Genomic DNA, 14,080 nt, shown 5'->3' on the forward strand with positions numbered 1-14,080 from the left:
CGACCACAAAACTGTCGTCTTCATTAAGCCACATCTTCCACAAGTTGACTTATCGAATTTTCGTCCCATCAGTTGACTTCTCGAATTTCATTTCCGTCCCATCAGTTGACTTCTCGAATTTCATTTCCGTCCCATCAGTTGACTTCTCGAATTTCATTTCCGTCCCATCAGTTGACTTCTCGAATTTCATTTCCGTCCCATCAGTTGACTTCTCGAATTTCATTTCCGTCCCATCAGTGGACTTCTCGAATTTCATTTCCGTCCCATCAGTTGACTTCTCGAATTTCATTTCCCTCCCATCAATTGACTTCTCGAATTTCATTTCCGTCCCATCAGTTGACATCTATCGCGGAAATACGAATAGTGGCGAAATGTCGGATAATGTCGAATCAAACGAAACAGGCTGGAGCAGGTAAAGTGTATATGTATATCAAAATGGAAGAATTAACACGGAAATTGAAATCATCACAATTATCATAATCTTCAGTTGTTACTGTCGATCACGTGAGTAGCGGTTGTAAGTAGTGACATTGATTTGTGCGATCAACATGGGGAATTCGTCGCATTCGAATGACCTTCCGAATCAAGAGAACTTCGACATTCCTTAAGTTTGGAATGACGGATGGTACTATACAGAAACAAAAAGTCAAATGCTCCATTTAAAATGATACATTTAAGAAGAAAGCGTTTAAGATTAGTTTGATTTTTTCGAAATTCAATTCAAATTAAAGCATAAGCCTGATTTACTAGTACTGAGATTAGTAGCAAGCTGATTATATCTCACGGCTTTGTTGAAATATTAGCCCAGCCAGCAATACAGGGATTCTATGAAATTATCAATCCAATATGACCGAGGGAGGTCCTTAGTCCAGTACGAAATCTATTAATCTCTGTCGATTTATTTATTACTATTTTCACTATTCGCGATGCCCAATTCGAATGTTGACTCTTCTCTGCGTCGTTGACTTAGAATTGAATATCAACTCGTATTGTAGTTGAAAAAAATAAACATCGTTGGTCTTTTTGACTGCAGTTTTAAAGATTTTTTCCCAATTTTAGAAACAGTTAAATTATCAAGTGACATAATTTACTTGAGGATTGAGAATATCCAGTCTATATCATTTTTATTGCTGCTTGTACCCTCCTATCAGACACAGGATGTGAACATGTGTCAACATTCATCCATGCACTACGCAGATGTACTTCTATTCCTGGAATTGGCGTTTATATATTTATTTGAAAAATAGACGTCATTGATCCTGTCGCGTCTAGACTGTCAGATAAACGTAAATGCAAACACTTGGCAAAGACGCCATATCTTGGTATGAATCTGTTTTCGTTAGCTTTCTCTCGATACCCTTAGGAAGGCAGTCTCATCAAAAAAATCTCTAAGTTTCCTACCCCAATACCGGAGGGAAAAGGGACATGTCGCGCGTGATTCTCCAAAACCCTGTTAAATGGATAAAACATATTTTGTGTATTAACATGTCTATTTGGACGACAAGTATTGGCAGGGTCGGTTGATATCCTCGTGCGTGTATGACTCATCGTTATTGTGTCTGGTCCGTAGATTTTCATTATAGTTTAGCTGCTCCTATCAATATGTCGTGGTCTGCAAAAGAAAAAAAAGTCACCAATTAATCAATTTGGATACACTGCCGTATATAATACCTATACAAAATATATCAAGCAATCCTGGAAGCTTCCATGTCTGATGGTATGCAACGGTATGTGACAGACTTATCGTGAGATCGAGACGCGTTCCTTTTCCAGCCATAGGTTATAAAAGATATCCCAGAAAATACATATATCATAGATTTGTACCAAACTGCATTTAAATCCTACATATTTTGATAAAAATCAGTTTTCTAATCATGTGATCCAATTTTCAGCGGTCAATATAAAGGAAGCTTCTAGTGTGAGCATCCTATTTTTTTTCTGTGTTAACACCGCAATTTCCTAATTAAAACTGCCGATGACAACATTCATAGACGGATCTAGACCAGTGAAATGTTTATGTGAAACGTTTTAACAGATGTTTTGTAAGCGTATCATTGACTTTGGTACATATGTACAGCAAGAGATTTATCAAGGCATACACATTTTTTCCCGAATATTAAACTGAACAAAGAACAAAATATCGACGTGTTAAAAAAAACCCATTAAACCCGAAGTCAATCAAACGAGAGCAAAACATGTACAAAGGAACATCACCAAGACCGTTAGGAATTTAAAAAGATTTGAACATTATGGCAGGGCACATCGTCTTGAAAGTACTATACATGATTCAATTCATGGTTACCCTTAATTTAGACTCAATAAAGCTACAAAAGCTCTGTTATCTTATGTTATTATATGTACAAACACGCGTGATCCTCATTGGATTACCTCCCCTTAGTCCAGCAAATATTGTGCATTTTTCTCGTTTCAATGAGATTTTGTTTCATATTAACGAAAATAGGTAAGACAATATATTATACAATATTTTGAAAAAAATTAAGCAATATTTTTGTTTTTGATATACACATGCGGAAATAACTAAAGAAGAAAAGAATCACAATCGAATATTTTTCAACAAGTGTCGTCGTCGCAATCCTAGATACCCAGCACAAGGTGAAGTAGCTTGGGATGTAGTTAAAATGGAAGACATTGCATCTACCATTGGAAAAGTAAATACCCAGGACCAAGGCACTCGATCCCTAAGAGTAAGACTGTTGTTAACATGTTCAAGAAGTTAAAGATGCTGTTGTTTTGGGTATTTTTTTCCTGAAGCAAATGCTTTTGAATTTCCCCTTATCGTCAGTAAGCTCAAACCCAATAACAACCGAATATATACGTGTGTAGATATCGCAAAATTATCAACAATTTCAGAATTATTGATTGTTTACTTATCAGTCAAACCTAGACATTATTCTACTCGAGGCCAGACCAAACTCCGGAGAGATATGTAATGATAGACCAAATCTTCTAGTATACTTTTGATTTATTGTATTGTATTACTTATTCTCAAATAAATATTGTTTAAATTAAATAGACTGTAGACAACCAAATCCCTATTTCGAGTCTGCTTGGAACAAGGTCGTTTTTATTTCTAAGTACATTCTTATATTCATCACTGTCCATTACTCTTTAACATTAAAACAAATGTATCTTAAAATTCTTTTCCCAATCGCTTGTGATTTTAGACAAGTAATTCTGTTTACACTAATCTGCAATATTATTGTCCAATCACCACGCGTAAACATTGATAATTACATACATTGGGTTTGGTTAGCTTCATCTAGAGACAGTGCAACGCAAGTGTAAATATATGAGAATGGTGTTGAATATGCAGCGCACGAATGTAAACAAAAACTTTCAAGGGGAGCGAGCTATTAAACAGTTATAAGCGACAAAATAATGTATGCCAATGGAGAAAATAATTTTCCATGCAAAATGGTGAAGGCCCGTCTATTGGGGCAGTGACGATAACTTCGTCCTCTAAATGTTCTGACAATACCTTTTGTGAGATGGCCACTATAGGAGACACTTAGCTGCAATATATGTGCCGATGCGTTACCTCGGAAACATATTTCGTCAATTCCTATCAACAAATTGTAGAAGTATCGAGTTACCACCTCAGCGGTAAAATATATAGTTTAGTACAGTATGTTAACGTCCCGTATAACATAACGAGTTAGTACAGTATGTTAACGTCCCGTATAACATAACGAGTTAGTACAGTATGTTAACGTCCAGTATAACATAACGAGTTAGTACAGTATGTTAACGTCCCGTATAACATAACGAGTTAGTACAGTATGTTAACGTCCCGTATAACATAACGAGTTAGTACAGTATGTTAACGTCCCGTATAACATAACGAGTTAGTACAGTATGTTAACGTCCCGTATAACATAACGAGTTAGTACAGTATGTTAACGTCCCGTATAACATAACGAGTTAGTACAGTATGTTAACGTCCCGTATAACATAACGAGTTAGTACAGTATGTTAACGTCCTGTATAACATAACGAGTTAGTACAGTATGTTAACGTCCTGTATAACATAACGAGTTAGTACAGTATGTTAACGTCCTGTATAACATAACGAGTTAGTACAGTATGTTAACGTCCTGTATAACATAACGAGTTAGTACAGTATGTTAACGTCCTTTATAACATAACGAGTTAGTACAGTATGTTAACGTCCCGTATAACATAACGAGTTAGTACAGTATGTTAACGTCATGTATAACATAACGAGTTAGTACAGTATGTTAACGTCCTGTATAACATAACGAGTTAGTACAGTATGTTAACGTCCTGTATAACATAACGAGTTAGTACAGTATGTTAACGTCCTGTATAACATAACGAGTTAGTACAGTATGTTAACGTCCCGTATAACATAACGAGTTAGTACAGTATGTTAACGTCCCGTATAACATAACGAGTTAGTACAGTATGTTAACGTCCCGTATAACATAACGAGTTAGTACAGTATGTTAACGTCCCGTATAACATAACGAGTTAGTACAGTATGTTAACGTCCTGTATAACATAACGAGTTAGTACAGTATGTTAACGTCCTGTATAACATAACGAGTTAGTACAGTATGTTAACGTCCTGTATAACATAACGAGTTAGTACAGTATGTTAACGTCCTGTATAACATAACGAGTTAGTACAGTATGTTAACGTCCTTATAACATAACGAGTTAGTACAGTATGTTAACGTCCCGTATAACATAACGAGTTAGTACAGTATGTTAACGTCCTGTATAACATAACGAGTTAGTACAGTATGTTAACGTCCTGTATAACATAACGAGTTAGTACAGTATGTTAACGTCCTGTATAACATAACGAGTTAGTACAGTATGTTAACGTCCAGTATAACATAACGAGTTAGTACAGTATGTTAACGTCCTGTATAACATAACGAGTTAGTACAGTATGTTAACGTCCTGTATAACATAACGAGTTAGTACAGTATGTTAACGTCCTGTATAACATAACGAGTTAGTACAGTATGTTAACGTCCTGTATAACATAACGAGTTAGTACAGTATGTTAACGTCCAGTATAACATAACGAGTTAGTACAGTATGTTAACGTCCAGTATAACATAACGAGTTAGTACAGTATGTTAACGTCCTGTATAACATAACGAGTTAGTACAGTATGTTAACGTCCTGTATAACATAACGAGTTAGTACAGTATGTTAACGTCCTGTATAACATAACGAGTTAGTACAGTATGTTAACGTCCTGTATAACATAACGAGTTAGTACAGTATGTTAACGTCCTGTATAACATAACGAGTTAGTACAGTATGTTAACGTCCTGTATAACATAACGAGTTAGTACAGTATGTTAACGTCCTGTATAACATAACGAGTTAGTACAGTATGTTAACGTCCTTTATAACATAACGAGTTAGTACAGTATGTTAACGTCCCGTATAACATAACGAGTTAGTACAGTATGTTAACGTCCTGTATAACATAACGAGTTAGTACAGTATGTTAACGTCCTGTATAACATAACGAGTTAGTACAGTATGTTAACGTCCTGTATAACATAACGAGTTAGTACAGTATGTTAACGTCCTGTATAACATAACGAGTTAGTACAGTATGTTAACGTCCTGTATAACATAACGAGTTAGTACAGTATGTTAACGTCCTGTATAACATAACGAGTTAGTACAGTATGTTAACGTCCTTTATAACATAACGAGTTAGTACAGTATGTTAACGTCCTGTATAACATAACGAGTTAGTACAGTATGTTAACGTCCTGTATAACATAACGAGTTAGTACAGTATGTTAACGTCCTTTATAACATAACGAGTTAGTACAGTATGTTAACGTCCTGTATAACATAACGAGTTAGTACAGTATGTTAACGTCCTGTATGACATAACGAGTTAATACAGTATGTTAACGTCCTGTATGACATAACGAGTTAATACAGTATGTTAACGTCCTGTATAACATAACGAGTTAGTACAGTATGTTAACGTCCAGTATAACATAACGAGTTAGTACAGTATGTTAACGTCCTGTATAACATAACGAGTTAGTACAGTATGTTAACGTCCTGTATGACATAACGAGTTAATACAGTATGTTAACGTCCCGTATAACATAACGAGTTAGTACAGTATGTTAACGTCCTGTATAACATAACGAGTTAGTACAGTATGTTAACGTCCCGTATAACATAACGAGTTAGTACAGTATGTTAACGTCCTGTATGACATAACGAGTTAGTACAGTATGTTAACGTCCAATAGAACATAACGAGTTAGTACAGTATGTTAACGTCCAATAGAACATAACGAGTTAGTACAGTATGTTAACGTCCAGTATAACATAACGAGTTAGTACAGTATGTTAACGTCCCGTATAACATAACGAGTTAGTACAGTATGTTAACGTCCAGTATAACATAACGAGTTAGTACAGTATGTTAACGTCCAATAGAACATAACGAGTTAGTACAGTATGTTAACGTCCAGTATAACATAACGAGTTAGTACAGTATGTTAACGTCCTGTATAACATAACGAGTTAGTACAGTATGTTAACGTCCTGTATAACATAACGAGTTAGTACAGTATGTTACCGTCCTGTATAACATAACGAGTTAGTACAGTATGTTAATGTCCCGTATAACATAACGAGTTCATACAGTATGTTAACGTCCAGTATAACATAACGAGTTAGTACAGTATGTTAACGTCCAATAAAACATAACGAGTTAGTACAGTATGTTAACGTCCAGTATAACATAACGAGTTAGTACAGTATGTTAACGTCCAATAGAACATAACGAGTTAGTACAGTATGTTAACGTCCAGTATAACATAACGAGTTAGTACAGTATGTTAACGTCCAGTATAACATAACGAGTTAGTACAGTATGTTAACGTCCAGTAAAACATAACGAGTTAGTACGGTATGTTAACGTCCTGTATGACATAACGAGTTAGTACATTATGTTAACGTCCCGTGTAACATAACGAGTTAGTACAGTATGTTAACGTCCCGTATAACATAACGAGTTAGTACAGTATGCTAACGTCCTGTATGACATAACGAGTTAGTACAGTATGTTAACGTCCCGTATAACATAACGAGTTAGTACATTATGTTAACGTCCTGTATAACATAACGAGTTAGTACATTATGTTAACGTCCTGTATGACATAACGAGTTAGTACAGTATGTTAACGTCCTGTATGACATAACGAGTTAGTACAGTATGTTAACGTCCAATAGAACATAACGAGTTAGTACAGTATGTTAACGTCCAGTATAACATAACGAGTTAGTACAGTATGTTAACGTCCAGTATAACATAACGAGTTAGTACAGTATGTTAACGTCCAGTATAACATAACGAGTTAGTACAGTATGTTAACGTCCCGTATAACATAACGAGTTAGTACAGTATGTTAACGTCCAGTATAACATAACGAGTTAGTACAGTATGTTAACGTCCAGTATAACATAACGAGTTAGTACAGTATGTTAACGTCCTGTATAACATAACGAGTTAGTACAGTATGTTAACGTCCTGTATGACATAACGAGTTAGTACAGTATGTTAACGTCCCGTATAACATAACGAGTTAGTACAGTATGTTAACGTCCAGTATAACATAACGAGTTAGTACAGTATGTTAACGTCCTGTATGACATAACGAGTTAATACAGTATGTTAACGTCCAGTATAACATAACGAGTTAGTACAGTATGTTAACGTCCAGTATAACATAACGAGTTAGTACAGTATGTTAACGTCCAGCATAACATAACGAGTTAGTACAGTATGTTAACGTCCTGTATAACATAACGAGTTAGTACAGTATGTTAACGTCCTGTATGACATAACGAGTTAGTACAGTATGTTAACGTCCTGTATGACATAACGAGTTAGTACAGTATGTTAACGTCCAGTATAACATAACGAGTTAGTACAGTATGTTAACGTCCTGTATAACATAACGAGTTAGTACAGTATGTTAACGTCCTGTATGACATAACGAGTTAGTACAGTATGTTAACGTCCCGTATAACATAACGAGTTAGTACAGTATGTTAACGTCCCATATAACATAACGAGTTAGTACAGTATGTTAACGTCCTGTATAACATAACGAGTTAGTACAGTATGTTAACGTCCCGTATAACATAACGAGTTAGTACAGTATGTTAACGTCCCGTATAACATAACGAGTTAGTACAGTATGTTAACGTCCCGTATAACATAACGAGTTAGTACAATATGTTAACGTCCCGTATAACATAACGAGTTAGTACAGTATGTTAACGTCCCGTATAACATAACGAGTTAGTACAGTATGTTAACGTCCCGTATAACATAACGAGTTAGTACAGTATGTTAACGTCCCGTATAACATAACGAGTTAGTACAGTATGTTAACGTCCCGTATAACATAACGAGTTAGTACAGTATGTTAACGTCCAGTACAACATAACGAGTTAGTACAGTATGTTAACGTCCAGTACAACATAACGAGTTAGTACAGTATGTTAACGTCCCGTACAACATAACGAGTTAGTACAGTATGTTAACGTCCCGTATAACATAACGAGTTAGTACAGTATGTTAACGTCCCGTATAACATAACGAGTTAGTACAGTATGTTAACGTCCAGTATAACATAACGAGTTAGTACAGTATGTTAACGTCCTGTATAACATAACGAGTTAGTACAGTATGTTAACGTCCCGTATAACATAACGAGTTAGTACAGTATGTTAACGTCCAGTATAACATAACGAGTTAGTACATTATGTTAACGTCCTGTATGACATAACGAGTTAGTACAGTATGTTAACGTCCTGTATGACATAACGAGTTAGTACAGTATGTTAACGTCCAATAGAACATAACGAGTTAGTACAGTATGTTAACGTCCAGTATAACATAACGAGTTAGTACAGTATGTTAACGTCCAGTATAACATAACGAGTTAGTACAGTATGTTAACGTCCAGTATAACATAACGAGTTAGTACAGTATGTTAACGTCCCGTATAACATAACGAGTTAGTACAGTATGTTAACGTCCAGTATAACATAACGAGTTAGTACAGTATGTTAACGTCCAGTATAACATAACGAGTTAGTACAGTATGTTAACGTCCTGTATAACATAACGAGTTAGTACAGTATGTTAACGTCCTGTATGACATAACGAGTTAGTACAGTATGTTAACGTCCCGTATAACATAACGAGTTAGTACAGTATGTTAACGTCCAGTATAACATAACGAGTTAGTACAGTATGTTAACGTCCTGTATGACATAACGAGTTAATACAGTATGTTAACGTCCAGTATAACATAACGAGTTAGTACAGTATGTTAACGTCCAGTATAACATAACGAGTTAGTACAGTATGTTAACGTCCAGCATAACATAACGAGTTAGTACAGTATGTTAACGTCCTGTATAACATAACGAGTTAGTACAGTATGTTAACGTCCTGTATGACATAACGAGTTAGTACAGTATGTTAACGTCCTGTATGACATAACGAGTTAGTACAGTATGTTAACGTCCAGTATAACATAACGAGTTAGTACAGTATGTTAACGTCCTGTATAACATAACGAGTTAATACAGTATGTTAACGTCCTGTATGACATAACGAGTTAGTACAGTATGTTAACGTCCCGTATAACATAACGAGTTAGTACAGTATGTTAACGTCCCGTATAACATAACGAGTTAGTACAGTATGTTAACGTCCTGTATAACATAACGAGTTAGTACAGTATGTTAACGTCCCGTATAACATAACGAGTTAGTACAGTATGTTAACGTCCCGTATAACATAACGAGTTAGTACAGTATGTTAACGTCCCGTATAACATAACGAGTTAGTACAGTATGTTAACGTCCCGTATAACATAACGAGTTAGTACAGTATGTTAACGTCCCGTATAACATAACGAGTTAGTACAGTATGTTAACGTCCCGTATAACATAACGAGTTAGTACAGTATGTTAACGTCCCGTATAACATAACGAGTTAGTACAGTATGTTAACGTCCAGTACAACATAACGAGTTAGTACAGTATGTTAACGTCCAGTACAACATAACGAGTTAGTACAGTATGTTAACGTCCCGTACAACATAACGAGTTAGTACAGTATGTTAACGTCCCGTATAACATAACGAGTTAGTACAGTATGTTAACGTCCCGTATAACATAACGAGTTAGTACAGTATGTTAACGTCCAGTATAACATAACGAGTTAGTACAGTATGTTAACGTCCTGTATAACATAACGAGTTAGTACAGTATGTTAACGTCCCGTATAACATAACGAGTTAGTACAGTATGTTAACGTCCAGTATAACATAACGAGCTAGTACAGTATGTTAACGTCCCGTATTACATAACGAGTTAGTACAGTATGTTAACGTCCCGTATGACATAACGAGTTAGTACAGTATGTTAACGTCCCGTATGACATAACGAGTTAGTACAGTATGTTAACGTCCTGTATGACATAACGAGTTAGTACAGTATGTTAACGTCCCGTATAACATAACGAGTTAGTACAGTATGTTAACGTCCCGTATAACATAACGAGTTAGTACAGTATGTTAACGTCCCGTATAACATAACGAGTTAGTACAGTATGTTAACGTCCAGTATAACATAACGAGTTAGTACAGTATGTTAACGTCCTGTATAACATAACGAGTTAGTACAGTATGTTAACGTCCTGTATGACATAACGAGTTAGTGCAGTATGTTAACGTCCTGTATAACATAACGAGTTAGTACAGTATGTTAACGTCCTGTATAACATAACGAGTTAGTACAGTATGTTTTAAAACATCCTAATTAATGTATTTTTCGTTTCAAAAAAAAATTGCAAGTGTTGAAATTGATATAACCATAATGATAAGTGACTAATATGCAAATGTTTTAAACAATGATTGAGAATAGTGCTTGTGATCACGATATTGTCTTTTTTATAGTATACATACAACAACGTGTTTGAAATCCTTCTTGTTTTCCATTAAAGATGATTATCTACTTAAAAATTTTGACTGAGTGTACCGAAGAACCGATCCTGCCGACAGGGTGTCTAGACGGACGGTTTTATTTTTCGTTGCTACCGTTAAGCGTGGATCCAATTGTCACTTATAGTTTGGGCCTGGGACCAATTAAATTCCAGGATCGCTACAATAAGTGTTCTCGATACATCAAACTCCTTAATATTATGTAATTTAGTGCACACTTGGGAGTATATGAATCATCGTTTTTCGTAACGTTGAAATTGTCATTTTCTCAGGGAATCGACAGCTAAGGCAACATTTCGTTTGGCATTTAAATCAAATGGTGTTGCATTGAAATGGACTACCGAAGCTTTTAACTGAATCTTAAATAATCGAAACAAACTTTTATTATAATGTTCCATGAAATTTATTGCCACGAAAATAAGCAGAGATTCACAAAAGAAAATTATTCAAATTGATATGACTGTTTATTTTTTGCACGTTTTGATTGGAGTCGGTTACACAGAGTTAGCACAGAGAGAAGCGGACATTTATAATGTGACTTCGTGAAAGTACTCACTTGTCCACATACGCGAGGTTGATAAATATATTTAAGTATATACATCAATGATTCATTTTTTGATTTCATACATAAAACAGTCGAAGATTAAACATGTTTCCGTAAACCATGAGCTATATGAGCATACAGGAAATCTCGAGAAATAACACAGATTCAAAAATCAGAATAAGGGCCGAATGTTGACGGCTATATAGGGACACTCTCTCACGTGATGTTTTACTACATCATATAGCGTTCGAACTGACTGTAAAAGAGATTCAATCAATATTTTTGAACTTGAAAATGTTGCCAAGTTCTCGTGTCATATAGTGCTAGACCAGTCATAATGCTTTTCCCATTCATAAATTCTGTCCATTCATGTTTTGTTCCAAATCCAACCATTCCTATTGCAGGAAACACCAGTAATGTGTAAACGAACTGCTCCGTGAGCTGACCTGTATGGATTAACCATTGACTTGTAAAGCCGTGAGAGTAACTAAATGATTGTTTGATCTGATATTGTGTAACGATCGAGATTAACCCAACAAAATAATACCAAATAAGACAAAAGATGTCAGTTCAAGGTCAGGCCACTTCGGATCGGTGGAGATAGCGCTGGGAATTACCGGCAGTTTTTGTCCGTAATCAAAACAAGTAACAGTTACCAAATGACATAGGTTTTGTAAACACTATCGACAAATTAACTGTGTCCTTGACGAAACATATCACATTTCGAAACAAGTAAACACCTTCTGTAAAAATATCAACTGTATTTGTACTTCCGGTATAAATATGGTTCAAGCCACCTTTGATCGTTTGTGGAACGGAAGCCGGAAATATTAAAGCATTCCCGCAATGACCTTGGTCGCCCCTCGTTTCTTTGCTTAATACTGTCAAACATTGTATGCCAGTTGATAGACTTTATTGGGATCGTCACACATCGCGGTACAATCGACACACCTGTTCAGGTACAAAAAAAAAACATAATTAAACTAGCATTATCGGCATTTTAGAACTTACCAGTCGTCTGTAAATGTGTGATGACAATAAGTGTTTGCTGCTACCATGGACTTTTGGAAAGGTTTATATTTTAGGGACAGCGAAGTAAATAGACAGTAGTCTCTTCTTACAAAATAAAGCACATTTAATGACTTTTTATCAATTAATAAACACAGTTTACATGATCTAAAAACGAAAGGCAACAGCCGCAACCGAGCAGAAAGGAAAACGGAAACCGAGCAGAAATAGAGAAACAGAAACCGAGCGGAAAGAGAAACTGAAACCGAGCAGAAAGAGAGAAACAGAAACCGAGCAGAAAGAGAAACAGAAACCGAGCAGAAAGAGAAATAGAAACCGAACAGAAAGAAAGACAGAAACCGAGCAGAAAGAGAAACGGAAACCGAGCAGAAAGAGAAACAGAAACCGAGCAGAAAGAGAAACTGAAACCGAGCAGAAAGAGAAACGGAAACCGAGCAGAAAGAGAAACAGAAACCGAGCAGAAAGAGAGAAACAGAAACCGAGCAAAAAGAGAAAGAGAGAAACAGAAACCGAGCAGAAAGAGAAACAGAAACCAAGCAGAAAGAGAAACAGAAACAGAGTAGAAAGAGAGAAACAGAAACCGAGCAGAAAGAGAAACAGAAACCGAGCAGAAAGAGAGAAACAGAAACCGAGCAGAAAGAGAAAGAGAGAAACAGAAACCGAGCAGAAAGAGAAACAGAAACCGAGCAGAAAGAGAAACAGAAACCGAGCAAAAAGAGAAACGGAAACCGAGCAGAAAGAGAAAGAGAGAAACAGAAACCGAGCAGAAAGAGAAACAGAAACCGAGCAGAAAGAGAAACAGAAACCGAGCAGAAAGAGAAACAGAAACCGAGCGGAAAGAGAGAAACAGAAACCGAGCAGAAAGAGAAACAGAAACCGAGCAGAAAGAGAAACTGAAACCGAGCAGAAAGAGAAACAGAAACTGAGCAGAAAGAGAAACAGAAACCGAGCAGAAAGAGAAACTGAAACCGAGCAGAAAGAGAAACAGAAACCGAGCAGAAAGAGAAACAGAAACTGAGCAGAAAGAGAAATAGAAACCGAGCAGAAAGAGAAACGGAAACCGAGCAGAAAGAGAAAAACAGAAACCGAGCAGAAAGAGAAATAGAAACGGAGCAAAAAGAGAGAAACATAACGTGTACTATACTAGAGAACGTAGAAGATGAAAAACATAAACAAAACTTACCAGGTACCAAAACAAAATGAGAGCGACATTTACAGAGATATAAACACAGAGACGGAGGAGCCAGCATCAAAACGGAACGTGAAACATGTCACCAACACAGAGACGGAGGAGCCAGCATCAAAACGGGACGTGAAACATGTCACCAACACAGGGACGGAGGAGCCAGCATCAAAACGGAACCTGAAACATGTCACCAACACAGGGACGGAGGAGCCAGCATCAAAACGGGACGTGAAACATGTCACCAACACAGAGA

The 14,080-nt window shown here is 36.2% G+C and overlaps 1 protein-coding gene across 1 annotated transcript; it reads left to right on the top strand.

Moving 5' to 3' along the window:
• Nucleotides 1–2,639: 2,639 nt before the first annotated feature.
• LOC117341033 (vicilin-like seed storage protein At2g18540) lies at nt 2,640–13,659 on the top strand. The gene is made up of 2 exons (XM_033902854.1): nt 2,640–2,705; nt 12,802–13,659. Exons 1-2 carry the CDS (start codon nt 2,640–2,642, stop codon nt 13,657–13,659), a joined length of 924 nt encoding a protein of 307 aa, XP_033758745.1.
• Nucleotides 13,660–14,080: the final 421 nt, after the last annotated feature.

Source organism: Pecten maximus, chromosome 2 (assembly GCF_902652985.1).
Source record: "Pecten maximus chromosome 2, xPecMax1.1, whole genome shotgun sequence".
In the NCBI taxonomy this organism is placed as follows: domain Eukaryota; kingdom Metazoa; phylum Mollusca; class Bivalvia; order Pectinida; family Pectinidae; genus Pecten; species Pecten maximus.

Coding starts and splice junctions, on each gene's coding strand:
- LOC117341033 (XM_033902854.1), top strand. CDS start 2,640: ATGGAAGACATTGCATCTACCATTGGAAAAGTAAATACCCAGGACCAA. Junction 2,706..12,801: donor AAGGCACTCGATCCCTAAGA/GTAAGACTGTTG, acceptor TAAAAACGAAAG/GCAACAGCCGCAACCGAGCA.